We start from the raw sequence: 26,178 nt of genomic DNA, 5'->3' as shown, positions 1-26,178 counted from the left end.
CCTCCGGCTCTAAGCCTTTCAACTTTATCAAGCTGGCACTGGGTATACTTTTGCACATAATCATCAACAAAGGATTTCATGCATGGCCAATAAAAATGCCGGCCAACCAAGGCCAAGGTTCTATGTATGCCCGAGTGCCCCACACTAGGTGCGTCATGGCACTCATGCAATATCGACGCTTGGACGCCCAAATCACTAGGCACACAAACCTTGCCATCTTTGAACAATAATTCACCTCTACTGAAAAACATTTCCAATACCATCAGTGTCCGGAACACTCGGATCTTGTGGACTACAACCGACCTAGACCAATTGCCAAATTCAACCAAAATGGGAACCATGTTGGCAATGCCCTTTGAGAGATAGATAGAAGGCAATCGTTATCTCAGCAAAAGAGATAGCATCAACCTCCCGGATCCTACTAAGGGTATCAGCAACCCAATCGGTTGGTCCCTTACGGTAATGGCTATCAAAGTCGAACTCTTGCATGAGGTCAATCCAGCTGGCCTTCAAACCTTTCAGGTCGGGATGATCACAAGTATACTTCAATGAGTGGTGATCCGTCTAGACTACAAATTGAGATCCATACGAATAGTGTCTCCAAATTTTCATCTCATGGATAACACCTACAAGCTCATTTTCCTAGGTAGGATACCTCATATGCTAGAAAGCTTCTTACTTTCAAAGGCTATGGGCCTCCCATCCTGGAAAAGAGCAGCGCCTATTGCATAATCACGATTATCCGTTTCAACCACAAAAGTTTTATCAGGCTCCATAATCTGCAACAAGGCGTCGAGGTGAATAGCTCCTTCAGTACTCTAAAACAACGATGTCACAAACCACCAAAGGACTTAACTTGCCCTTCTTGCTTCTCTGACCTTCCAAACTTAATCTCAATCAATCCTCACCATCAACAGAGATGACATGACCCAGATACAAGAGTTTCTGCTTAAAGAAACCACACTTTGCCTCCTTCGCGTACAAAAAAAGCTCTTGTGTTTTCCATAGATATGCAACGATTTCATGAACCGTCTGAGCACACCTAACCACACCGTCTTTCCCATTCACCTCACTCTCATCTGTCCTCCGCCTAAGTGTCCCATACCACCGGGCCTTGCATGACAAAAAGCGACCCACAGATTAGAACCCAGAAGATCCACGTGATGAGCGGGACCCTCACAAGTAGGAACATCATGTTCTACACGGAGACACACCAGAGCTTCAGCAGGAGAAACCCAGAAGATCCACGTGATGAGCGGGACCCTCACAAGTAGGAACATCATGTTCTACACGGAGACACACCAGAGCTTCAGCAGGAGACTACCATACATGGCGGGTTATGAGTGGAGTTAGCCTTCGAGGGTGAGACCCGCACGTCAGGAGGGGTATGAGAGTCGGGAGGCATTGCGTTCTCTACACATACCTCACACAAACTCTTAGCATCATCCGGATGAACAAGGAGGCATATTACCCATGGATACAGCTACAGCTGACTAGAGAGAGATCTATCCATATTGCAATATGCTATTTCCCACTGATTCACTCCCCTTACGCTCGCCAGCATGACCAGTTACCTTTCCTACCACTCTTTTTTTTCCCCGCGGAAAGAGACCCTTCTATTAGTTAACCAAAAAACAATCGTGTAGGCTTAGTACAAACTCAGCTCCGCAGAGGGAGCGATAATCAAAGTGACGAAAAAAAAGGGAGGATGCTCTCCTCCCCAAGCTGGCCGCTCTAGAAGGAGGAGGTTACCTCATAAATGGGGGGAGGGGGTGGGGGGGACAACCATACCGGTGGTCTTTAATGCCAAGTGTGCTTACCACCATTATCAGTGAGAAAAGGGCGGTGACGCCAAGTCCGCAGTACGGCCTCGCGGCGCTTTTGAATGCGATTAGGGCCATTTCAAACCCCCCCACCCCCCGCACCCCCCCATGTCCACGATGGAGGGTGTGAATGATATCGAGCCATATGCTTTGGATGGACTCCGCTAGTGAAGTAGGGGTGCCCTGGTGGATGGCCTCACTCTATCACAACGATCTCACCAAATATGCCACACAACAATACTGCTGCAAATCTCCCATTTCTCACAAGAGCCTAGAGTCCAATGAACAGAAGAGGGAACCGGATCAAAAGAGGGATCTTGACAGCTCCAATTCCGGTTCCCTCTTCTCTTCACTGGACTCCAAGCAAGAGCCTTGAGTCCAGTGAACAAAAGAGGAAACCGGAACTAGAGCTCTCGAGATCCGATGATGAGCAACCTGCAGTGCCAGTCCTCCACCATCTTCCTCATATGCCATGGCTACCTGAGCCTCAGTAGCCCAAGCAAATGTGCCCCGAGTAACTGTGTGGGGGAGAGCCCACTCCATAGTGAAGATGTAGAGAATTCTTTGCAAAACCTGCTAACCCTTCGGGCAATGCCGTTGGGAGTCCTGTAGATGGGCATACCTCGAACAAACCGCTGATCTACCTCCGATGGCCAACTAAGTGCCATCCACTAGGCTCCGGTGGGCTAACTACAACAGAAAGAGTGTAACGTTCCGCTACTGAAAATTATCCCACGACAGCTTCCAAAAATCTAAAAGAAACTCTCGAGAGAGGATCTAGGATTACCAATGCCCCGTCGCTGCAAGAGTGCCCCGCCTTTCAGCTTTATTAAGTTGGCATTGGGTACACTTCTGCATATAATCCTCAGCAAAGGGCCGATAAAAATGCCGGCCAACCAAGGCCAAGGTTTTATGTATGCCCGAGTGCCCCACACTAGGAGCATCATGGCACTCACGCAGTATCAACACTTGGGACATCCGAATCACTGGGCACACAAACCTTGTCATCCTTCAACAGTAATTCAAGTCTAATGAAATACTTTTCGAATATCATCGAAGTGTCTGGAACACTTGGCTGCAACTGATGTAGACCAATTGCCAGATTCAACCAAAATGGGAATCATGTTGGAACCGCCCTTTAAGAGATAGATAGAAGTCGGTCATTGTCTTAGCAAAAGAGAGAGCATTGACCTCCGGGATCTTACTAAGGGCATCAGCAACCCGATTGGCTGCCCCCTTACGGTAATGAATATCAAAGTCAAATGCTTGCATGAGGTCAGTCCATCTGGCCTTCCAGCCCTTCAATACAGGTTGATCACAAATATACTTCAACGAGTGGTGATCCGTTTAGACTACAAATCGAGACCCATACAAATAGTGTCTCCAGATTTTGATCGCATGGATAACAGCCAAAAGCTCTTTATCTTGGGTAGGATACCTCTGAAATCTTCTTACTTTCAAAGGTTATGGGTCTCTTGTCCTAGAACAAGGCAGTGCCTATTGCATAATCACTGGTATCCATTTCAACGACAAAAAGTTTCCTAGGATCTATATCTGCGACAAGGCACTGAGGTGACTAGCTCCTTCAATGCTCTAAAACAACGATCCCACAAACCATCACAGGACTTAACATGCCCTACTTGCTTCTCAAACCTTCCAAACTTAATCTCGATCAATTCTCGCCATAAACAAAGATGACATGACCTACATACAAGAGTTCCTGCTTGAAGAAATCACACTTTGACTCCTTCGCATACAAAAAAGCTCTTGCTTTTTGTACAGATATGCAACCTCTAGTGCTAGTCGTGGGAGGGGATCTCTGTCAAGCGTGTATACATGCTGAATATAAGTGACAGTCTGAAAAAGGGCATCTGTAACCAGTGGGGCCACCCCAAACTCTGCATGTAGAGTGTCATGTGAGCTTACTCCTGATCATGCGTGAGAACATCATCACCTGTAGCCTTTCTATGCTCCTCCAATGATCCTTCCCTAGGCCTGGCCCCCAAAAGGCTGCAACATACATAACCGTTGGTCGTACTAGAGTATCACAGAGCGAGCACTTAGTGCGGGGTTCTTGGAAATGTGCCTGGAAAGTTGAAACAATGTCTCTCCATATGGGCTAGGGAGGCGTGCCCCCTCGCAAGTCAATCAATGGCATCTGTGGTCATGCAAAGGCCTTGTAAAAGTGACTCCTAGATTCACATACTTCTACACAATCTCCACTGGAGCATCTCTGTATATGAAAGAAAATCATGAGGCGACTGCATAAGATGTGTTGAAGACCATAACCTTGGTTTTGCCCAAATTGACCGTAAGGTGTCTCTCCCTGCAAAATTTGTCCAATGCATTTAAGTGTTTTTGTAAACCCTTGGCTGAATCTGAGATCAAGACAATGTCGTCAACATATAGTAATATGGGCACTACTGTTTGAGCCAATGGTGAACCTCTACCTCTGAAACTATCCACAAATATTGCGATCTCATCAATGTATAGGCCAAAGAGTGTAGGTGAGAGTGGGCAGCCCTGCTTAACCCCAATAGTGCTACATATATCTCCCAAGGTCCCACCAGGTGCACGTACTCGGCCGAGTACTGCATCATATAGTGCCATCACATCCCATATCATCTCATGTGAGAACTGGAGCTCCTACAAGCATCCTATCAGACAAGATCAAGGGACGAGGTCGAAGGCTTTGCTGCAATCCACAAAGTAGCAATACACACGTCTCTTTGAGGACCTCGCCTCCTCTATGGTAGCCCGTAAAGTAAAGATATGGTCCAGTATGGAGAAGTTTCTCTTGAAGCCTGCCTAGCTTGATGCTCTATTTCCCATCCTCTCCGCCATAGAGCTCATCATGTCCTCCAGTATTGCCCCATAGATTTTGGCCATTGTGTGACCAATCATGATAATCCTGTAGTTACCTGGGTCCGTGGGGTCTCCTGCTTTGTGGATGGGGACAATGGTTTTGGTAGTCTAGGAGAGTGGAAAGCCCTCATAGAGTGCTCTGTTAAAAATACTGGCAAGAATGGGAGCCAATACGTGGTGCCCGTGGGCAAAATGTTCCGCGCATAGTTCCTCATGATCTTTTGCTCTCCCATTATGCATCTTTTTAAGAGCCCTAGTGACATTGGGGGAAAAAAAGAGATAAGATGATGTAGGTCTAGGGATGTGTGACATTTGTTCTATAGGCTGGTTTGGCACATCATATAGCTGTCATGCATAGGTTTCCCAAAGGCTAGGATCTGTGATTGATGTAGGTGCTCTTTTTTCTTCCAGAATGCACCAAGCTTCTGAGTTGTCCTCACTCAAAAAGAGCAGGTATAACTCTTGTTCTCGTTTGGTAAGAAATGCATGTTTCTTTCGGCAAGTGAATGTACGGAAGTTGCATTGCATCTTATGATCTCAGAGTGGTTGGGGCCAGTACCTCTCCTATCTAATCTGTCAACACCGACTACAACTCTATGAAGCTCCTCTCTGAGAATCCTACGCCTCCGAAAGAAATGCGGTCCACACAAACCCTAAATGTTCCATGAGATGATCGAGATATCTAAGAGCCGTGAGAGGCGGAACCCATCATTCTTTCCTTGGAGGAGCCATGGAGGTAAGACAGACACTTGAGCACCCATATCCCCGAGTGCCCTCCCACCGAGCAGAAGGCATGACGCCCGAATTCGAAGCCTCATTGATCATAAGCAAAAGTGACTCTTCAAGCATAGGCCAAAACTGCAAAAAGAACTCCACAGTCAATTGATCCCATCCTGGAGTCTTCCATTTACCAAGTGCCTTTACTGCCCTGTTTAGTTCCATAGCTGAAAACATGGACTCCAAATCAACCGCTTCATCCATATCTACAATGTTGGAAACATGAGACAGAAGCTCCAAAGACATGCCGAAAATGCATAACACGTTGGTGATGTCTTTTGTCCAATTGACATCCTCTTTAATCACTCTAGATATACAATGTTTGTCTCGAAACATGCAAGCTTTTGAAAAAAGTTTTAGATGAGCAACCCTTATACAAAAGGGGTTTTTGGCGTGATCTAACTTGCCATTTCTGCAATTTCAAGAGCCAATGCATGCTTTGCATAGACAATATGATGCTCCTCTTGCTAGGATAGCATGTGAGTATGAGTGGTCTCTAGAAACTACAGCATATTCTTCAGGTGATATATGCGTTGTCTTTCTTCCCCCAAATACCATTTGCCTTATTCAATGATAGCTGTTTGCATATGGGCAGGAAAATACCATGCAATGTCTATGTTCTCATAAATTTCAGCCTGTAACGCATCGATGACATCAACAATCATATCCTAAAACAATGCATGCGAGAGAGAACAATTGTTCACCAGTAAAAGCCGTTTAGTGGGTAAAGAAGCCTCATCAAAAGGCATATCAAAGTACTTACCCAACCAAACCAGTGCATGATCAGAAAGGTTCAAAGAGTATCAATCCATATATGACACGGAAAAGTGTCAACATAATCTGCATGCAAGAGATACCAACGATCCTATCTTGCACAATAATCCGAATGCGCATTATGGTGAAAAGCAAAACCTCTCTTATTAGGAGAAGCAGCTGTCTATAAATCTCTCAATCCAAGATCAACCACGACATTTCTCTAGGCCAAAAAGTAAGCATATGAGAATGACCCCGAGTATTGTCCCGAGGAGAAGGGGAGTTATTAAAATCCCCACAAATAAGAGCATTGGACAACCAAGGATACCGACTCATAAAATGCCACAAAAGAGTTCGACATGCTGGGCATATACATAGCTCCCCATTGAGCATGCACTGCAAAATAATCAGTCTGCCATCTGGATCATTATAAGCCACTGCACGCTGTAAAATCATGCTTGAGCTGTGCGTATCGCGATGGGACTCCGTCAAAATACCCTATCAGCAGCCGGCTGTGGGAGAGTCAAACTCCATCTGGGTGAAACCAAGCCCAAGAAAATGAATATCAGTGATTTTGCTGCGCTCACCAATGAGGGCTTCTTGGAGCAAATCCCAAATCTGACCACATATTGGGCGGCTCCCCACAAGCTTGCAAACCAATGAAGAGGCCACCAGGGAGAAGACTATCAATGCCAAGAGCTTGAGGTCCCCTTTGTAGGATAAGCAAGGGGTGGTAGCATTGGCTGGGGATGACCGTGCGCCTGCCATGGAGTCCTGAAGGGGTAAAGGATCAAAGGGAGCCAACAGTCGCCCGGATAGCTGCAACCCGATCGCTGAAACCTGGCGAAAGGGAGGTGGGGAGAAGGTGAAAGCAGACAGGAGGCGGGAAGGCGGAGGAGAGGATGCGAAGGAGCAGCGCGGTGAGGGCTGGCGCAGCAGGGGATACAGAGCTGGCTGGGCCGCGAAGGAGAAGGGCAGCAGGTCACAGGTAGCGGAGACTAAGGGGATGGGCTGCGCGCGAAAGGTTGAGGATGATAGGTGGGGCGGCGGGCAGAAGGGGCCGGCAAGTGACGAGGTGGGCACACAACATGACTGCAGACCAAATTGTAAATCAATAAGGCATGAAAACTACTTCATTGAGAGGATCATAGGATCCCCATCACAATACAAGCCTTCATGTCGGTACATTTTTTAGATCCTTAATCCATAAACCCAAAAAAACAGCATTCTCATATTTACCTTTTAAAACTCATTATTACATTGTACTAGCCAAAATCTCAATAGCAAATCATTTATCACAAATGTTAACAGTGAGTAGTGGAAACAAACCATCGTGAAAGAGGGCTTTGAGCACACGATCTAACCTTTAAAAACTCATCATTACATTGTACTAGCCGAAATCTCAAAAGAAAATCTTTTATCACCAATGTTGATAGTGAGTAGTGGAAACAAACCATCCTGAAAGAGATCTTTGAGCACACGATCTAAAACCCCTGGAGGAGGAATGGTAGTAGGTGATGTGATTTTTTGCAAAACCGGACTGTCTCCTGCAAATTATAATAGCAGACTCACCACAAGCAAGGAAAAAGAGAGGAGAACTAGAAAACAGTTTAATCAACAAAATGATTCTTTTCATGAAATATGAAAATTTTCCCCACCAGTAGAGAAATCCTCCATAAACTTTGCCTCCTTTGAGAGAGAGAATGCAGTAAGTAGATTGCGCATGCGGGAGGCAAAGCTCACTTGCTCATCTTGAGTAAGATCTTCCCTAAACACAAAAATCACCATCATTAATCCAAGATATGCCTTTTTAACACATAAGTCAGCAGAAAAGATTTTATTTCCCCACAAAAAAGAGTCTTCTATCAAGTATGAGATAACTGCAAAAGTCAAGTCAACCAAATAACCAAATCACGGTACCAAATAACCAAATAACCAAATCACGGTACGAAAATACGATACCGTACGGGAATTTTTGGTACGATATGAAATTTTCGGATACCGTACGATAAAATACGGTTTTTATTTTTTACACTTACAACCTATGGAGCTTTAAGCTTGAATGTGAGGGAAGGTTGGGAGGGGAGGAGTCTACAGTGCTTGAGGAACCAGAACATGGATATGTGTCTCTCCCGCTTGGATCTCCCGATTGTCTCCAAAAAAGAACCTGGATGGGTAATGCAATACCAAAGGTCTCCCAGTGTAGCGTTTATGACTAAGGGACCGTCCTTGCACAAATACGAGGAGTGTATCTAGGGTGATAATGTTAGGGACTCCTCTCTAGATCAAAATGACCATGTCCAAATCTTCTCCCTCGTACATAACTTCAGAATCTAATTGTCTAGCCTACCTATACCAGGGATCCCCAAGTGATGTAGCAAGATTCTCTCATCCTACCAATCAAGTGTACACTACCAGTCTACCTCGCCAGATTTTTTAGGTCTCTCAACAACCCCATATGGAATACTAAATGGACACAAAAGTTGCGAAGTATTGCGAGCATTTGGGATCTTCGTAAAGCAAGGTTTCTATATTTTTTTTAAGCATTTGAAAAAAAAATTTCAAGGAAAAATGGTTTTTTGGAGAAAAAAAAACTCTTTTCGTACCGTACGATATCGTACGGTATCGTACCACTCGTACCGTACCGTACGAACCTGTTCGTACGCGTACGAGAAACAACTATGCAACAGCTCATATTTAGAAATCTGGCAACCTCGATAATGAAGAAGCTCTTGCACGTAAGCCATGATCAAGTATTCACGAAGGAGATGGCTGGTTTGGCCCTGATGGCAGCATTCTCTGTGACAACTGTCAACCAAGGAGGAGATCGGCTAAAGATGGAAGGGCGCAGGAGAAGGCCGCCATCACTAGGGTGCAGAACCAGATAAAGAAATAGCGAAGGAGCCGGGGTCGAGCTCTGTAGAAGACTGGCTAGAAAAACTATAAAAGGAGGAGCAATGGTCGAGCAAAATGCAGGGAGACGAGTAGAGAGCATTTGGAAAGAACTCTCGGCTCTTGGTCCGCCTGCATATCTACTAGCATAGAGAGTGAAGGCGTGCGCAGAAAAGAAAAGACTCTAGGTTTATGGCTCGCCTATGCACCTACAAGCAAACTAAGAGGGTGAAGCTCTAAAAAAATCAAGTGAACGTGTGCTACTCAAATGCAGAGCTGGTGTCCAAGCTCTAGCTTGAAGGCGACCGCTGGTGTTGAAGACTTCTGCACAAGTGTACGAAAGCAGTAAAAAGAAGCTATATAAGAAGAGCCTGAGGTCACCACTACTACAATTGAAGGGATAGAAATACTGTGTATGTCAGGGTATCATTTCAATCGTTTTAACTCTCAATCTAGCCTGCTTTGTTCCTCTAGTTTTTGTTCACACATTCCACCAAACCTGGATAACAAGTTATCTTTAGTCTTTAAATTCACTCTTTATATCATGGTTTCTGACTCACTTAAGCTCAAGTTTTGTAGCTAAGCCTTAGCATTGGTGGGATTATGCTGAATGAAAGGCATGTGAGAAAGCGCAAAAAGACAGTAGTGAGTATCTACTTACTTCAAGAAAGCAAAAGGGAGCAAGAGATTGGCCACATTCCTACTCTCTCAGTGGGTGTTTCTTCAAGGCAAGATATCTAAAGGTTAAGAAACTCCTTCAAAAAGGCTCAGAAAAATGAAATCATCTCAGGCCTTAACTTCCGCCGCTTATATGTAAGGGGGGGATTCTTTCTTTGCTTTATAATCCATCACTTTAAAGAACCCAAAATAGGAAAAGTTGCGTAACCACCAAGTTTGATAACCAGCCTTATTTCAGCTTTCCTGGTGTTATGGATATTTTGTGGTATTGTCTTGTCATCATCAGAGTTTTGGTGAGAGTTAGAATCAATATATAACAATCATTGTATAACCTTTGTCAACTTCCCTAGTGTTGTGGATGTTTTGTGATATTATCTTGTCAATTATTGTTGATGTTGGACTCAACACACACACACAAACCTGCACAAACCTGCACATTAGGGTTAGGTGCAGGATAGAGAAGCTCACTCACAAAAATGAGAGAGAGAGAGAGAGAGAGAGCGAAAAGTGTGGTAGCCACAAAATGCAAGTCAACACTTGCATGTGTGCCACATCCATATAATATAGAAGTACAAAATATTATAGGTAGAGTGTCCTTTCACACTTGATATCCAAGGGGAAAAACCACATGGGAAAAAGTGTCCTTGGTTAAGCCCTGTTCACACATAGCACTACCATAAGTGAGCATATGCCTACAAATCCCCCCTGTAGTGGAAGTGTGAACCTGTACAAGGTAGCAGATCACTCTCTGTATGAGAGTAAGCCCAAAGCTTTGCGGAAAGCTTCAAACTTTTCTCAAGGTAAAGCCTTTGTGAATAGATCTGCAACACTATCCTGTGTAGGGCAGTAAGATCACGAAGATCAGCTAATAGTCTCCTCAACCATACACAATCTACTGTAGCTGTGAAGACTGCCCTGTACTCAGCCTCACAAGTAGATGTGGCAATAGTGGGTTGCTTTTTACTCAACCAAGATATGCATGAACTGCCAAGAAAAAAACAATTACCACTGGTGGATTGCCTGGTATCATAATCACCCACCCCCCCTCCCCCGTCCCCCCCTCCTGCCTCGCTTCCTCCTTCACCTCCTCCCGTCCCCGCTCCGGTTTCGGCAGCGGCTCCTTCCCCACCCCCCCCCCTCGCCTCAGCTCCCTGGGAGGCCCCGGCAGTCCCCTCGCGTTCACCTGCAGTCCGGAGGGCTCTGAGCACCAACCTTGCTCGAGCACCGCAGAGGAGACTTACCATGCCGATTCGGGCTTCACGGATATCCTCTATCCGCAGTCGGCTGAGCCGTCTCGACACTAGACAGCGTTCGGAGGCTTTTGATTACTCCTTCACACGGCTTTTTGGAGCAGAGGGCCCCCATGAGCCAGCACCCATCCGAGTTCATGTAGTGATACCTCCGGCTCGCGGGGAGGAGGCACTTGATTCAGCAGTGGCCTTCTCATTCCCTCTCTGTGGCCCTTGCGACCGGGAGTGGACCCTGGAGCTCGCTCTTAGCACCTTGAAGACTCAGGCAGTTGAGTTTTCTCATCATGTGAGCGATCTGGAGGTGACAGATGTGATAGACCGACTATGGGAGTTGGCTCATTTTTTCATTGATCCCGGGAGTGTGGACGCCTCAGGGATTCGTCATTTGGTCGTTCGCATTGTGGCAGACTTAGCACGCGACCCTGGATATGTATGTATACACGAGGGTGCTCTGTCTGAGCGAGTGGCAGTCACCATGGGACACAGCCATTGGCGCCTGATCCGGGATTCTTGCAGTACGCCGGGTGGGCAGATTCGCAGCCGCTCGGATGGGGACTATTCTCCATCCAAGCCGCTTGCGAAGGCCCGCCGTACGGCTGAGACAACATCCACCTCAGCAGGTCATCCATGAGGATCATCTCATGGAATGTACAGGGCCTTGGCAGTGCACATTATATACGATATCGTGGTTGCTTGAGGCAGGAGCTTCAGAGATGCCTGGTCGGGGGCAGTATTGATATTCTGTTGATGCAGGAGCACCATTTGAAGGCCTAATGACTGTTAGGGTTAGGGTTTAGAATGCTACAAACACAGCCGTGGAGAGCAACAGAGAGAGAACACGACTTCTTGTGTATTCAGATGATAAAGTGAAGTACAATAGCCACATAATAAAGTGACCTAAAAAGATGTGTGTTCACATGTCCGGCCATAAAATGTGCCGGGTGGACCAAAACACTTATAAACTGTTTATAAGTGTAACTGAGCAACTAAGCTAATCTGGGGGAAAAAACCTCCACTAACTGAAGTAAAAAGTGTCCCGGTAATCTATTGATGATCACTAGCACTCCTCTGGGTGCATACACAGCATAAAACCCAACAAACCCCCCTGGAGTGATATGTGATCACTATACATCATCCACCAAAAGGAAACAAATTCAAAGCAGTGCGGAATGCTTCGAATTTCGGACGTGGTAATGCCTTGGTGAAGATGTCTGCCACATTCTGATTTGTAGGACAGTAGATCAGACTGATATCTCCTGCCTGGAGTCTCTCCCGAACAAAATGATAGTGAATCTCAATGTGTTTCGTGCGAGCATGAAACACAGGATTCCTGGCCATAGCAATGGCACTCTGACTATCAGTATAGATAGGTGTAGGCTCCTCCACGGAAATATCCATATCAGTCATGAGACGACGCAGCCAAACACACTCAACAGTAGTAGTGTAGGCTGCTCTGTACTCTGCCTCACAAGACGAAGTGGCCACTGTGGTCTGTTTCTTGCTTAGCCAAGAAATGCATGAAGAGCCAAAAAAGAAACAATTTCCACTAGTGGAATGTCTGGTATCATAATCACCAGCCCAATCTGAATCACTGTAAGCGTATAACTGCATGTCACCCCCTTCAGGATAAAGCAATCCAAGAGACAAGGTACCCTGCAAATAACGGAATACACGCTTCACAGCTTGCCAATGTGACAACCGCGGGCTGTGCATGAATCTGCTCAACTGAGAGACTGCATACTGAATATCTGGCCGTGTAGTACACAAGTAAATAAGGCACCCAACAGCCTGAGCATATGTAGTGGCATCAAAGGAAATACTGTCATCTTGTAGTGACAGTTTCATCCCAGGCTCCATAGGAGTACTAATAGGCTTGCAATCCTGAAATTTAAACTTCTCCAGAAGTTTAGCAACATACCGAGATTGCAACAACCCAATGCCTTTGTTATCCTGCACAAACTGTATGCCCAAATAATAGTGTACAAGCCCCAAGTCAGACATGTCAAATGTCTGTTGCAGTATCTCTTTAAAAGCTGCAATTTTGTCATCATTTGATCCCATGAGCAAGAGATCATCTACATAAAGACTGATGACCAGCAGATCTGTCTCTTCTTTCTTTACATACAGAGTGGCTTCTCATGGACTGTTCACAAATCCCTGAGTGAGTAGGAAAGCATCTATCTTTGCATACCAAGCTCGTGGAGCTTGTTTCAAACCATACAAGGCCTTTTTCAGCCTACATACTTTCCTTTCATGACCATGTTCTGCAAAACCCATGGGCTGATATACATAAACTTCCTCCTCGAGGTCCCCATGTAGGAAAGCATTCTTTATGTCCAACTGGTGAACAACCCAACCACGATGTGCAGCCAATGCAATGACACACCTAAGTGTCGACATACGGGATGTAGGAGCAAATGTCTCCTCATAATCAATGCCCTTCTTCTGTGCATAGCCCTTTGCAACTAGACGGGCTTTGTACCTGTCAATGGATCCATCTGCATGTCTTTTCAACTTATAGACCCATTTAGTACCAATTGCTTTCTTGCCTTTGGGCAGATCAACCAAAACCCATGTTTGATTCCTTTTAATAGAATCAAGCTCATCCTGCATGGCTTTGTTCCAATGCACATTATCTCGTGCATCCACAAATGAATCAGGCTCATCATCATCCTGTAAACTGGCTGCCATAACCAGATTCAAATCCATGATGTGTGCATGCTCATTGGTCCGTGTCTCCCTACAAGTACGACCAGCAAGAGGACCCTCTAAAGGGCTGTCCTGTAATGTCCTCAAATACCATCTAGGTATGTGTCTGACCTGTGGTGCCTGCTGCCCCATATTTGGTTCAGCTTCTGGATCAATTTGCTGCTGAATTTCTGCACCACCTTCATCATTTGCTGGCTGTCCTGTACCCTCATGAGTTGGATCACCAACTGTGGAATGAAACTCCATAGGTAGTAGACCTTCAAACACATCATTTTCAGCCTGATTTGCATCATAACCAGCCATGGATATTTCTGATTTTTCATCAAAAATCACATCCCGACTAGTGAATATCTTCCTGGATAGTGGGTCATATAACCGGTAGCCCTTGCTCTCACGGCTATACCCAACAAAAATGCATTTTGTGGCTTTATCATCCAACTTCCTCCTCAACTCTTTGGGTATGTGTGCATATGCAAGACACCCAAAGATACGAAAATGTGATACAGAAGGCTTGCGGCCATGCCAAGCCTCAAAAGGAGTAATGGAAACCAATGCCTTTGTGGGACATCGATTCAAAATATGACAAGCACACATGACAGCTTCCACCCAAAAGATATGTGCCTTTAGAATACATCTGGCCATCTCCATGAGTGACCGATTCTTCCTTTCTGCAACCCCATTCTGCTGTGGAGTATAAGGAGTAGTATACTGATGTTTTATACCTCTACTCTCAAGAAAGGAATTCAACATGTGTGACATATATTCCCCCCCTCGGTCAGAACGGAGAGTCTTAACCTTGCATCCTGACTCTGTCTCAGCAAATGCTACAAAGGCCAAAAATGCATCATATACCTGTGATTTCTGTGTCAAAGGATAGACCCAGCATATACGAGAGAAGTTATCAATAAATGTTGCAAAATAGAAGCAACCACCTAATGACTTCGTCTGCATGGGACCACAAAGATCACTGTGTATAAGCTGCAACTTTGCAGTTGCTCGTAGAGCCTGATCACGTGGGAAGGAAAACCTATGCATTTTTTCCCAAAATACATCCTTCACAAATGTGATCTAGAGGCTTCTCCATGAGAGGTAGATCTGTAAACATGTTATGTCGCTGCATAAGCATAAGACTACCAAAATTTACATGCCCCATGCGAGCATGCCATAACTCCGCATCAACCATAGCTGGAGTAAGAGTGAATGCATTATAAGCAGACTGATCCACTGGCTGAAATGCATCCAACTGATAAAGTCCATGACATAATGTACCAGTAAGTATCAAGGTCAAAGCATTAGCTTTGTCTCTGACCATGCATTTATCATCATCAAAGTGGACTTGCATACCACAATGTGCTAAAGAAGAAATGACAACAAATTCTTCTTTATCCCTGGTACATATAAGGCATCTGTAAGGCGGAGAATGGAGCCATCAATGGTGTGAGCTGAATCTCCCCAATGCCACGAATTGGATATGAAGCATTGTTGGCACACTGAACAGTTTTGCCCTGGGCAGGGCCAACATGACAAAACAAATCCCTGCGAGATGTGATATGCTTTGAGGCACCACTATCAAAATACCAAGTACATGCATGCTCTGTCATACTGAGTGCCTGTGAAGACCAAGAGGCATCATAGCTACATGTATAGAAACAGTAATCCCTGTCCTCAACAAAAGAAGCAGTCTCTAGAGGAGCTTTAGAGGCATCATTTACAGACATCCAAGCTTCCTTTGCCTTCTCTTTGGCAATCCTCTTTCTACATTCTGTGATGTAGTGACCTGGCTTCTTACAGTAATGACATTTGCCCTTCTTCTTGGGCTGTCCATCACCTTTCTTGGTATCCTGAGATGAACCACCATCACCTGAATTCTGATTTGAACTCTTTGGCTGACATTTTCCTTTCCCCTTTTGACCTGTAGTAAATGCTTGTTCAGCATTTGTGTTCATATTCATATTCTTCCTCATTTGCTCTTCTTGTAGCAAGAGAGCAACAAGTTCCTGATACTTAAGGGGTTCAGCAGCATTCCTCATGCTGAGGTTCAAAGAGGTATGAAAAGCCAAGTAAGATCTTGGCAAAGAGTGCAAGATGGTGGACACAAGCTGTGTCTCAGGAATAATCTCATCCACATTGATGAGTTGCTCTCTCAAATCCTGCAGCTTGTTTAAGTGGCTAGACATATCATCTCCTTCAGGCATTTTCTGATTTTCTAGCTCTCTTTTCAAAAATGAGATCCGAGCCTCATTATGAGCAGCATACATCTGCTCCAAAGTCACCCATGCATTCTGTGAAGAGCCAGCTGAACGAATATGAGGTATAATAGACCTCTGTACTGACAATGCAATGAGTGACAAAGCTTGTGCATCCCTGGCATCCCATGTCTTCTGAGCATTTGTTCTTTGAACAGGCAATGGCTGCCCTGGAGCCTGTACCTGTTGTCCTCGTCCACGAGCACCCCCTTGGGGAGGAGAATCTAGAGCCAATGGACCTGGACCTGGTTCATCACCACTAACAAAATCCCAAAGACCTTTTGCCACAAGCACATTTTTCAGCATAAAACTCCACAAGGAGTAGTTCGTGCCGTCCAATTTGTCTTCCTTAGACAAATACGTGAATACATCACTCTACTATTGATTTGCCATTATGCCTATGCACAATGTTGTACCTGTGTATCAAAAAACCCAATAGCAAGAACCCTAAAAGCAACTATACTCCACCGAATATAGTTCACCCAAATATGCCTGCACTCTCAATCCTCTGAATGTGCAACTCAATGCACCAATGACTGAGTAGAGCAGCAAAAATGGCTTACACAATGCCAAAATGCCCCAAAAATGCCCAAAATTATTGCACCCAAAACCTTGCAAAAAGCCTGTAGACTTCTTTGCAAGAAAGTCTGCCTGTATCTGCCTATAGATTTTTACAGAGAAAATAGAAATGCCCAAAAAACAAAATTTGTAATGCTTACCACAATTGAGATTTCAACAGGTACAAGTTGACTGCAGTGTGCAGGTACGAATGACTTGACTGTTGTACTGTGCAGGTACGGTTTACTGTACGGAGCAGACTGCAGGTACAGTGGAAGTACGGCGGATGTACTCTGACTGAGCACTGTACTGAACAGTGCGAACAGGTACACTGCAGGCAGGTACAGTACGGGTACAGAAGCAGTTGACTGTAGGCAGGTACTGGTCAGGTACGGAACACTGTGCGCAGGTGTGTACTTTGCTTTGGTTAACCTTCACCCTCCCACCCCCATCCCCCCCAAAAAAAGGTTTCTCACTCCTCTCTTCCATCTCACTTGGCACTGCTTGCTTCTGCAGTGGGTTATTGAGCTTTATTTGTTCACCGGCACTGCTTGTTTCTGCAGTGGGTTATTGAGCTTTATTTGTCCACCTGCAAAAGCCCGCAGGACTCCAAGGCAGTCACCCCAACCTCCCCAATTAAGTCAACACACAAACGCAATATAGGCAGGTGAACTTCAGCTCCGACCCACCTGTTGGCTCGCCTTATCAGCGAGCAAGGGAAATTTCATTGACATGATGGGGCCACTTCCTGGTGGAGTTCGACTCTGCTGAGATTATGCTGAGCCTAAATATCTTCTGATGCAGGGCTATTGTATTATGCAATTCTGTAGTGTATCTAGCTTACTTTGACGAGGTATGGCTTTTCAATGCTCCAGCCATGGGAAACACGAGTATAGTGAGCTCCTCGTCCTCAGGCAGCATCTTCCGTAGGTGGTGGAATTGCATACAAACATTCTGTCAACCTTGGGCAGGCTGAAAGCTTCGTCTCGCTTAAGCTCATCATGGCAAAATGCTTATGTTACTAGTACTTACAAATCTTAGCAATTCAAAAGTACATAATGACAAAAAATATACACTACAGCAAGTATGTTTCAGACAAACTTACTGCTCCGTGAAGAGCATGCCAGAAGAAAATAATAAGATACCTGATGAGTTGCAGCAATAGTTTCATTATTCAATCTCTTATTCAAACAAAGAATAATAGTAAAGAAGAAGCATACAAGCCTTGTGGTATGATTGGTGCAAGTGACCACTTGTCAGCTTCAAATGTCGAGACATTTTCAAACTCAGCCATGTCCAGTGAGCTTTGCACTATTTTGCTTGCCCATGAGGTAATCAACTCAAACCCTGTAACATCAAGTTCAAAGCTAAGAATATCATATGATTAAAGTATGTTAGCCTAGTTCATTAAGGATGCCTGCAGAAGAGCACACCAAGTAGCCAGATGTGCTAAAAAAATTTGAACAATACATAAAATCATGTATTTTTTACCTTTGTTATGCTTATTATTCTTACTAAAAGCATTTCTTCCCTTAAAAAGAAACATTTCTTATGTTGTGAAAAATGTTAAGTTTATTATCCTTAGATGGGTGCCCATGCTTTCACACACCCACTGCCCTACTACCCTTAGACGGGTTTCCATGCTTTGAAGCACCCACTGCCCACACATAATTTGTTGTGCTACTAAAGTGCTTCGTTGTCCTTCACAATGTCCACATCATGGCTTCAAAAACCTTTATGACCCACATTCTTGTTGGCAGAAATGGTGGCTCTCTCCTCTCTTTCTCTCTCACATTAGTATGTGTAGGAAGGGAAAAGAAACATGGGTGTATCTTGCATTAGAGAATTACATGAGAACATTGCCATTAAGATTGTGGCTATAGCCCTTCATGTGAACATCCCTTGACATCACTCATCGACACCCTTTCACATCACTATTCATGCACATACATGTGCACCTCTTCAAATCACTCACCCATCATGTGACCTTATTACACTTAATCAGCAATGATAGGCAAAGTTTGCCATTACACGCATTTATCACATTACTTTCAACACTCTCTCTTAATGCAAACTTTCCTAATGTGTGTCTAAACTCCCATCATGAAGTGGTCTACACCTACTTTGCACAAAACTTGCCCCTGTGGAAATGGACCTTTCTAGTTTGTGTCAACACTTACACACTTTTGAAGGTGATACACCAAGCCTTGCACTGAACTAGCCCTAGTGGATACTTGGACAAGTTCAATCCTTTGAGAGCTTCATCTCTTCCTTTGGAAGAGTCTTTCATCTCCTCTTTGAGGAGTCTTCATGTCACCACCTCGTTGGACAAGGATGATGTTTGAGAAGCTTTCTCCTCGCCTCGTTGATCATTGCCTTGGACTACAACTCCTCTTTGAGGTCCTCCTGATTGATCTTTACTTGGACTTCATTAAGGTGAAAATTCACCCTCTTTACTCTAGACTTTGGCTTGCAAATTCAAATTGTTTTCAAAACTTGGATTTGTATATGATCGATGAACTTCATTAAGATCCATACTTGCATTCGACTTTTCTTGAACACACATCTTAATGTTGATTTCTTTGGATTTAATCATGCTTCTTTGCATGCACATGAACATGCCCATATTTGACGGTTAAGGTTTATTTGACTTTACAAAATTAAGAACTTTTTTAATTAAAACTTTTCATTTTCTCGTTTTTTTGCAGGTCTACGCTTGAGATCTCTGCAAGTTGATGTCGGCGGCTGCTTTGCGTCAAGCGATTAACCCTTTGCTCACTTGTTGCTTTTCGCCTTTTGCTTGGTTGGCTACACCACTTTGAGACTTTACGATGGTTGGGCCATCTTTTGGCCGTGCTTTTGCTGCTAAGATGGTGTGGTTTCCTTGATGAGGCTGTATCCACTTCATAGATTCATGGGCTAGAGCACTTCTGCTGCCGTCACACTTCAAACTGTTTCCTAGATGGCCAGCTTCAAAGCAATTCTTAACTTTGTGACAAGGGCTACTCTGGAGATTACTTAAAACAGCTTTGCCTCAAGGAAACTTTTGGAAATAGTTTAGGTGGCTACCCAAGATCAAGGAGGAGAGCCATCAGAGCTCTGGTGCCATTTTGTTAGCAGAAATGGTGGATGTCTCCTCTCTCTCTATCTCACATTAGTATGCGTAGGAAGGAAGAAGAAACACAGTTTTCCGGGAAAAAGATCCTTCTATTAGTTACCAAGCAAAACAGCCATAATGGCTAAGTACAAACTCAGATCCATAGGGGGGAAGGATGCTCTTCTCCTTGGGCTAGCACCTCTAGGAGGAGAATACTATCTCATACAATGGAGGGGAGAAGGGAACAACCACAAGGTGCTCTATGGTGCCAAGTGGGCTCACCACCACTTTCAGTGCGAAGGGGACCGTGATGCCAAATCCTCATAAAGCCTTCGCGCGCTTCCGCATACGATCGGAGCCACCCTGAAGTTTCCCCCACTGTCCACGGACGATATGAATGATATCAAACCAGATGCTCCGGATGGACTTCGCTAGTGGGATGAGGGTGCCCTTTCGATGGCCTCGCTACAGCAAGCTTTCCAAATGTGCCACGCAACAATACTGCTGCAGATCTCCCATCTTTGGTGGAACCGGGAGTCAAATGATCAATGGATGGAGCTGGAACTCGCACTACAGAAATACAAAGATGAGACATGTAGAGCAAGTCCCCCACTCTCCTCCTCATAGGCCATGGCGGTCTCATCCTCAATGGCCCAAGCAACTGTGCCCCAAAGTAACTGTGCGGAAGGGGGCCCGGTCCAGAAGAATCCAGAGTGAAAATGTGGAGAATCCGCTGCAAAACCAACGAAGCCTTCAAGCAATCCCAAAGGCAATGATGCTGGAGATGGGCACACCCGAAACAGACTACTCGCCTACCTCCTATGGCCAGCCAAGTGCCAACCGCCACGCTCCGATGTGCCAGCTGCTGCAACAAGAGAGTGATCTTTTGCAGCCGAAAACTGTCCCACAGCCTCTTCCAAAAATCTAAGAGAGACTGAGGAGGGAGGCCCTGCACAACTGTAGTGCCCTGTTGCTGTTACTCTGCTACTGCTAGGGTGCCCTCGATCTCTGGCATCTGAAGCCTAGTTGTGGCGGTGTACGCAAAAAAAAGGGCTGCCGGGAGCCTCCTCATCACTATCATAGGGATGATGCCATGTCCACTCCCCCGTGTCCCACTGGTGGAGATGTTTGAGAGGGCGGCCCTCCCAAACGCCATAATCTCTCTGTGCCCACCTTGGCCGGTGGAGGGTCTATGTGCCACTCACGCACATGGAAACCAATCACTCTCACCCTCTACAAGGTGCATCCACTGAAATCCTCCAAAGGGAGCTCTGGTCTCTCAAGTCTACCCTAAGGTCCGATAGAGAAGGTGAGGCAGAGCTCTCATCAACGCCATGGACAGCTAAGGGTATGTCATGCTTGGCGAACACTCTCAACCACTACAGGGAGGGAGGGTCGTAGGTCAGGGTAGCCACTCCGGGGGGGATGGACGAGTCGATGTCGAGGCTAAGTTCCCACCCCATATCCCACTAAGGCTCCTCTCCTAGGCCTCTAGGGGCAGCTGTCTAAAAACAAGCCAATCTCCGAGGACCGAGTAGGACCCATGCTCAAAGCTCCCCACGATATGTGCAGGCGAGCCCCCAACATGTGACCAATCTCCGAGTGACCGAGCGGGACCCATGCTCAAAGCTCCCCACCACAATATGTGCAGGCGAGCCCCCAACATGTGACCACTAGGCAAACGGACTAGGGGGTTCCACATCAAAGGCTATCAAAGGCACCCCTCGGATGTAACTGAAGTGGACTATTGAAGGGCCGGCCTGAGGGGATCCCAAGCGCGCAAGAGGTTGGCTGCAAATATTGTGCTCAAATGCAGGGCTAAAGCCTCAAGCCCACATCTTTGTGAAAATCCGTCTCGCATTCTAGGTCCAGAACCTCCCAAAACAAGGGTGTGGGTGGTGATCCTAACTAGGAGGAAGTCCTTCCAAGGCTTGCCACCCGAAAGTCTGTCACGAACTATCAACTCGCCCAAAAGGACATGGCTCTGGATAGAGGGATCGATAACGCCCACGGCCCCCCTATGTCACGGGTGAATGATCACTCTCCAAGCCACCTTGGTCCAAGCAAGCCTCCCGTAGTCGCTACTAGCTCAAAGAAAGTTGTGGATCAACCGTTGAACCTGACCAATGCAAGCCTGAGAGAAGGTCCAACAAGAAGTGATATACCACATGGTGGCAAGAAAAACTGATTTGCCACCACGACCCGGCCAACTAAGGAAAGCCTAGTTGAACTCCAGCACAGCAGCTTCTTCTGAATGCTCAGAAGAAGAGGGGCTAGCTCTTGCTTCGGGGAGATGTCGATACCAATCTGGCATCCAAGATAACGAACTGGAGTACCACTTGAGGTCCACTGAAAAGCGATGAGCCAACCTAGAATCCACACAACTTGTGTTAGTTGATTTGCACTCCGGATGCGCAACGGCAGAAGATCTCTTTTGCCTCGATGAATCTCTACAGATTCCCCTCATCTCCAGATAGGTATGTTGCTGTGTCATCGACAAACTCTGAGTCAAGCAACTCCTCCTACACGTGGATGGGGAGATGCAGCCCCTAGAGCCCTGTCTCTTGAGCAGAGAGAAAACTGCTCATGGCCTCGGCAACAAACAAAAATAGGTAAGGTGCTAGAGGTGGACAGCCATGCCAGACCGAGCGAGACAGCAGAAATATGTCGCCTCAGTCTCCCTGAATGAGAACCTGACTATGTGAAGCTGAATAGAGCCCATAATCACCTAAGACCCACCCCTCGCGAAATCCCATCCGGCACATCGTCCCCTCCAGAAAGCCCCAATCTACCCTCTCATAGGATTTCTCAAAATCCAGAAGAAGAACAATAAGATCTTGTTGCCTCAACCTGGCCGAAGCGGTCACCTCCCAAAAGTGAAGATGTTGTCTTGAATGCTCTGATCCTAGACAAAACCCATCTATGTGTTGTAACTAACTGACAAACCAAACTTGTGATTTACAACTTTGTTGTAAAAAGAGTGCAAGCTCTACAGCTATGGTGGGAAGGAATGTGTACCATTCATTTGATTGATTAGCTAGGTTGTAAGATAAGAAAAGAACCACACACAAGTCAGCAAGGTGTGGACTAGAAAAAAAGGATGATCTCTTCTATTAACACAAGCCTCTTCATATAGGCCTCATACATCAATCTCCTTTACAATCATTGGTGCCACTTGGACATTAGCTTGCTCCTATTGGACTTTTCTATTTCCAACAAATGCCATTGGACCCCCTTTACAACCATTCTTTTACTTATGCTCTAGTGTACATTTGCTCATCCTAGGCATGCTGACATCATTATCTCAACAACCCCTTGATGTGTCCATGGTCATTACCATACTTGAGAGGTGAAAATCCCCCCTTAGTGCCCACTTAGGCCTTTAGCACTGTGTCATGCACTGAGAGGTTATCCATGTTTGATAGATATTCCACAAGATCACTATACCCTTCAATGTCGCAACTAGCTAAGAGAATGGCTTTGGATTCATCTTCTTCAAGCTTTTTATCTATGGAAGTAAGTTTTTGTTTAATACTCTTGTACTTATTTATGTGACTCATTGTATCATCATTCGGTTTAAGCTTGAGGTCATATAATTGTATAAGCAGCTTAACCTTAGAGTGCTTAGATTTAGTGCCAAAAATCATCTCTAGTTCCTCCCATGCCTCCTTAGCATTAGTAATACCCGTAATGCTATGTATTACTTCATCCCCTAATGCCGAAGCTATGGTGCCTAAGGCTTTCTCATTTCTCTCAACCCAGAGTTCTCCCAGATTTTCCTCGGTTTGTCTCCCTTTGACTAATCCCCATAGATTTTTTCTCATAAGTACATAACCTTGGATTGCCAAGTGTGGAATCCGAAGGCGTTAAACTTATCAACCTCAATAGTAGGTGCCATAGTTCTTTTTTAAATATGCTATTATGTAACTATTTGGCCCTCCTAGCTCTATTTCACATGATGAAACCCATGCCTGGACACCAGACACGTGAAAGAAGACATGGGGACAGGGTCCATATGGTTTGATTATGAAAAAGCACCATTCTTCGTTAAAAAGCAAGAAAAAGCAAAAAGTCAAACAAGGTTGACCGCGAGCCAAGGGCACCATTGAAAAGAGGAGACTAAGCCGGACCAAAAAGCTAAAAGCTGCTTTCTCAAAAAGCAGCTCTAGGACCAAAAGACAAGGCCCTAAAGTTGTAAAAGCACAAATCAAGAACTTTGGCTATTATTAATAATATTAAATAAAAAGGAAAAAGCAAAGCAAAAGCATCACTTTTTGGTAAAAAGGAAAAAGCAAAGCAAAAGCATCACTTTTTGGTAAAACGCAAGGCTTCCGCAAGTATAAAAGAAGCATGAGCCTCTCTTGAGCATCAAGTTGAAGAAGAACCTCTTCATCACGTTGCCATCTTCGTTTAAGCGTGGAGATTATCTTCTTCATCATCATCTATGAACCAAATCATGGAGTTTTTCATCGCTACCCGGCTAATTTCAAAGTGCCTCCAGCAACTGCAGTGCCACATCACCATCTTTCCATGCGACTATACGGATCCGTACAGTTGTACGAACTGTACGGACAGAAAAATCCAAAAACCCTAAAATTGCTCAAAAAACCCTAAAAACTGCTTTTTGGAGGTTTTTATTGCCTAAAAACCATTAAAACGGTTATATATTAGTTTTCTTACCAGAAAGAGCTTTTCTAGGGTTTTCATCATCGACAAGGCTATAGGAGTTGTGGAGATTATTCATGGGTTGAGCCAGAGGATTTAGAGCTTGGACATGGAACTTGGACATAGAGCTTGGACATGGAACATGAGGCTTGGACATGGAAGCTTGAACTTGAGCATAGACATGAAGAACTTCGACATAGAGCTTGGGCATGAAGCTTGGACATGAACATGGAACACAGAGCTTAGACATGGAGCTTGGATTTGGACTTGGACTTAGACTTGGACTTGGATTTGGATTTGGATTCATTGAAATATTCGATCTGGTACTAGCCCAGTTGTGGGTCATCCCCGTGGTGTGCTCGGCATCAGAGATCTTGTGCCCCGACATCGACATCGACTTGACTTGGATATCCTACATCAGCATATCTGTTTGTTTTGTATTCATTGATTGTATTGATCCTTGCCAGTGTGCCCGTGGATTGTTCCTGAATAAATTCCTGAAAGGCGGCGGGGCCTGTTCCCCGCTCAATGTGGTGTATCGTGCAAGATCCCTATTCCCTTCTCTCTCCCCCCTCTCTCTCTATATATCTTTATCTCTTGGACACGTGGTTGAGTCCGTCACTGCACGCCCCGCTGGGCTTACGTATTAACTCTTGAAATTAAAGGAGGGATTAACAAGGCAATGTAAGGCAGCTTACTAAATAAGAGAAGAAAGAAATGTTTAGCACTTTTTGAGGACAGCAACTAATCGTTGCACGTGGCACCTTTGAATACGACAACAGCTGATTGATATTGCGCACCAGTACCTTGGGAGGCTCCTTGATTAAGCCTATAACAATGCACGGCAGCTGCTGTAGGTAGAGTCAAAATGTTATCTTCAACATTGGCAGCAACAGGCAAGAAATCGACAAGCGGTAGTAGGTAGCTTCGCCTGAGCTACGCCAGCAGCAGCGAGAAATCGGGGAAGGGACACACGGCAGTAGGTAGGTTCGCCTTAGCTACACAGCAGCAACAAGAAATTGCAGAAGTGATTAAGGTCGCCTTCTCCCACTTCAGCAGCAAGAAATCGCAGAAGTGATTAACCAAGGCTCAGAAAGGATCACCACTTGATTGAGACATGATGCGAGTACTGCAGCAGCAGCTCAGAGAAATGCGATGGAACTGGTGTGAAGACTGCAGCTGAGAGGAATGTGATGGAACTGGCCTCCGATACCATGTAGAAAGATTGCAAGCTCTACAGCTATGGTGGGAAGGAGTGTGTACCATTCATTTGATTGATTAGCTAGGTTGTAAGATAAGAAAAGAACCACACACACGAGTCAGCAAGGTGTGGACTAGAAAAATAGCATGATCTCTTCCATTAACACAAGCCTCTTAATATAGGCCTCATACATCAATCTCCTTTACAATCATTGGTGCCACTTGGACATTTGCTTGCTCCTATTGGACTTTGCTATTTCCAACAAATGCCATTGGACCCCCTTACTTATGCTCTAGTGCACATTTGCTCATCCTAGGCCTGCTGACATCATTATCTCAACATGTGTGCCATGAATCAAATCGGGGAGGAAAGGTTGTGATCGCTAGCTCATGGCTTTGGCTAGGAGTAGGTAGTCCCTAGGAGGGTGATGCGGGAGAGCCATCACTGGGGAGGCAACGATAGCCATCTCTACCGGATCTGAAAATCGGCGAATCAAGCGGCGGACGGAGCTCGCCGTCCGAATCGGGCACTACCGGAGGGTGGCAGGAATGCTCAAGTGAGGCGGAGGGAGGGGGAGTGCGGGCTCATAAGAAGAGGGCGGGCCGGGGGGGGGGGGGGGGGGGGGGGGGGGGGGGGACCTGCTGGGGGAGATCCGGAGGCAAGG

At 45.4% G+C, this 26,178-nt stretch overlaps 1 protein-coding gene across 3 annotated transcripts in view; it reads right to left on the bottom strand.

The window, feature by feature from the left end:
* Positions 1 to 26,178, bottom strand: part of LOC147621871 (Rab3 GTPase-activating protein catalytic protein) — a 121,109-nt gene that overhangs the window by 32,199 nt on the left and 62,732 nt on the right. For all 3 annotated transcript variants that reach the window (XM_086822890.1, XM_086822889.1, XM_086822891.1), the window contains 3 exons: positions 17,772 to 17,898; positions 7,877 to 7,986; positions 7,673 to 7,765 (listed from right to left, as the gene is read on the bottom strand). In XM_086822890.1, the coding sequence (XP_086679016.1) occupies positions 7,673 to 7,765; positions 7,877 to 7,986; positions 17,772 to 17,898 (330 nt within the window). The remainder of the gene's footprint in view (positions 1 to 7,672; positions 7,766 to 7,876; positions 7,987 to 17,771; positions 17,899 to 26,178) is intronic.

Source organism: Cibotium barometz, chromosome 29 (assembly GCF_041138505.1).
Source record: "Cibotium barometz isolate CiBa-2024 chromosome 29, ASM4113850v1, whole genome shotgun sequence".
Taxonomy (NCBI): domain Eukaryota; kingdom Viridiplantae; phylum Streptophyta; class Polypodiopsida; order Cyatheales; family Cibotiaceae; genus Cibotium; species Cibotium barometz.
The sequence above is the reverse complement of the archived record's forward strand: the minus strand, read 5'-3'. Positions and strand labels throughout refer to the sequence as shown.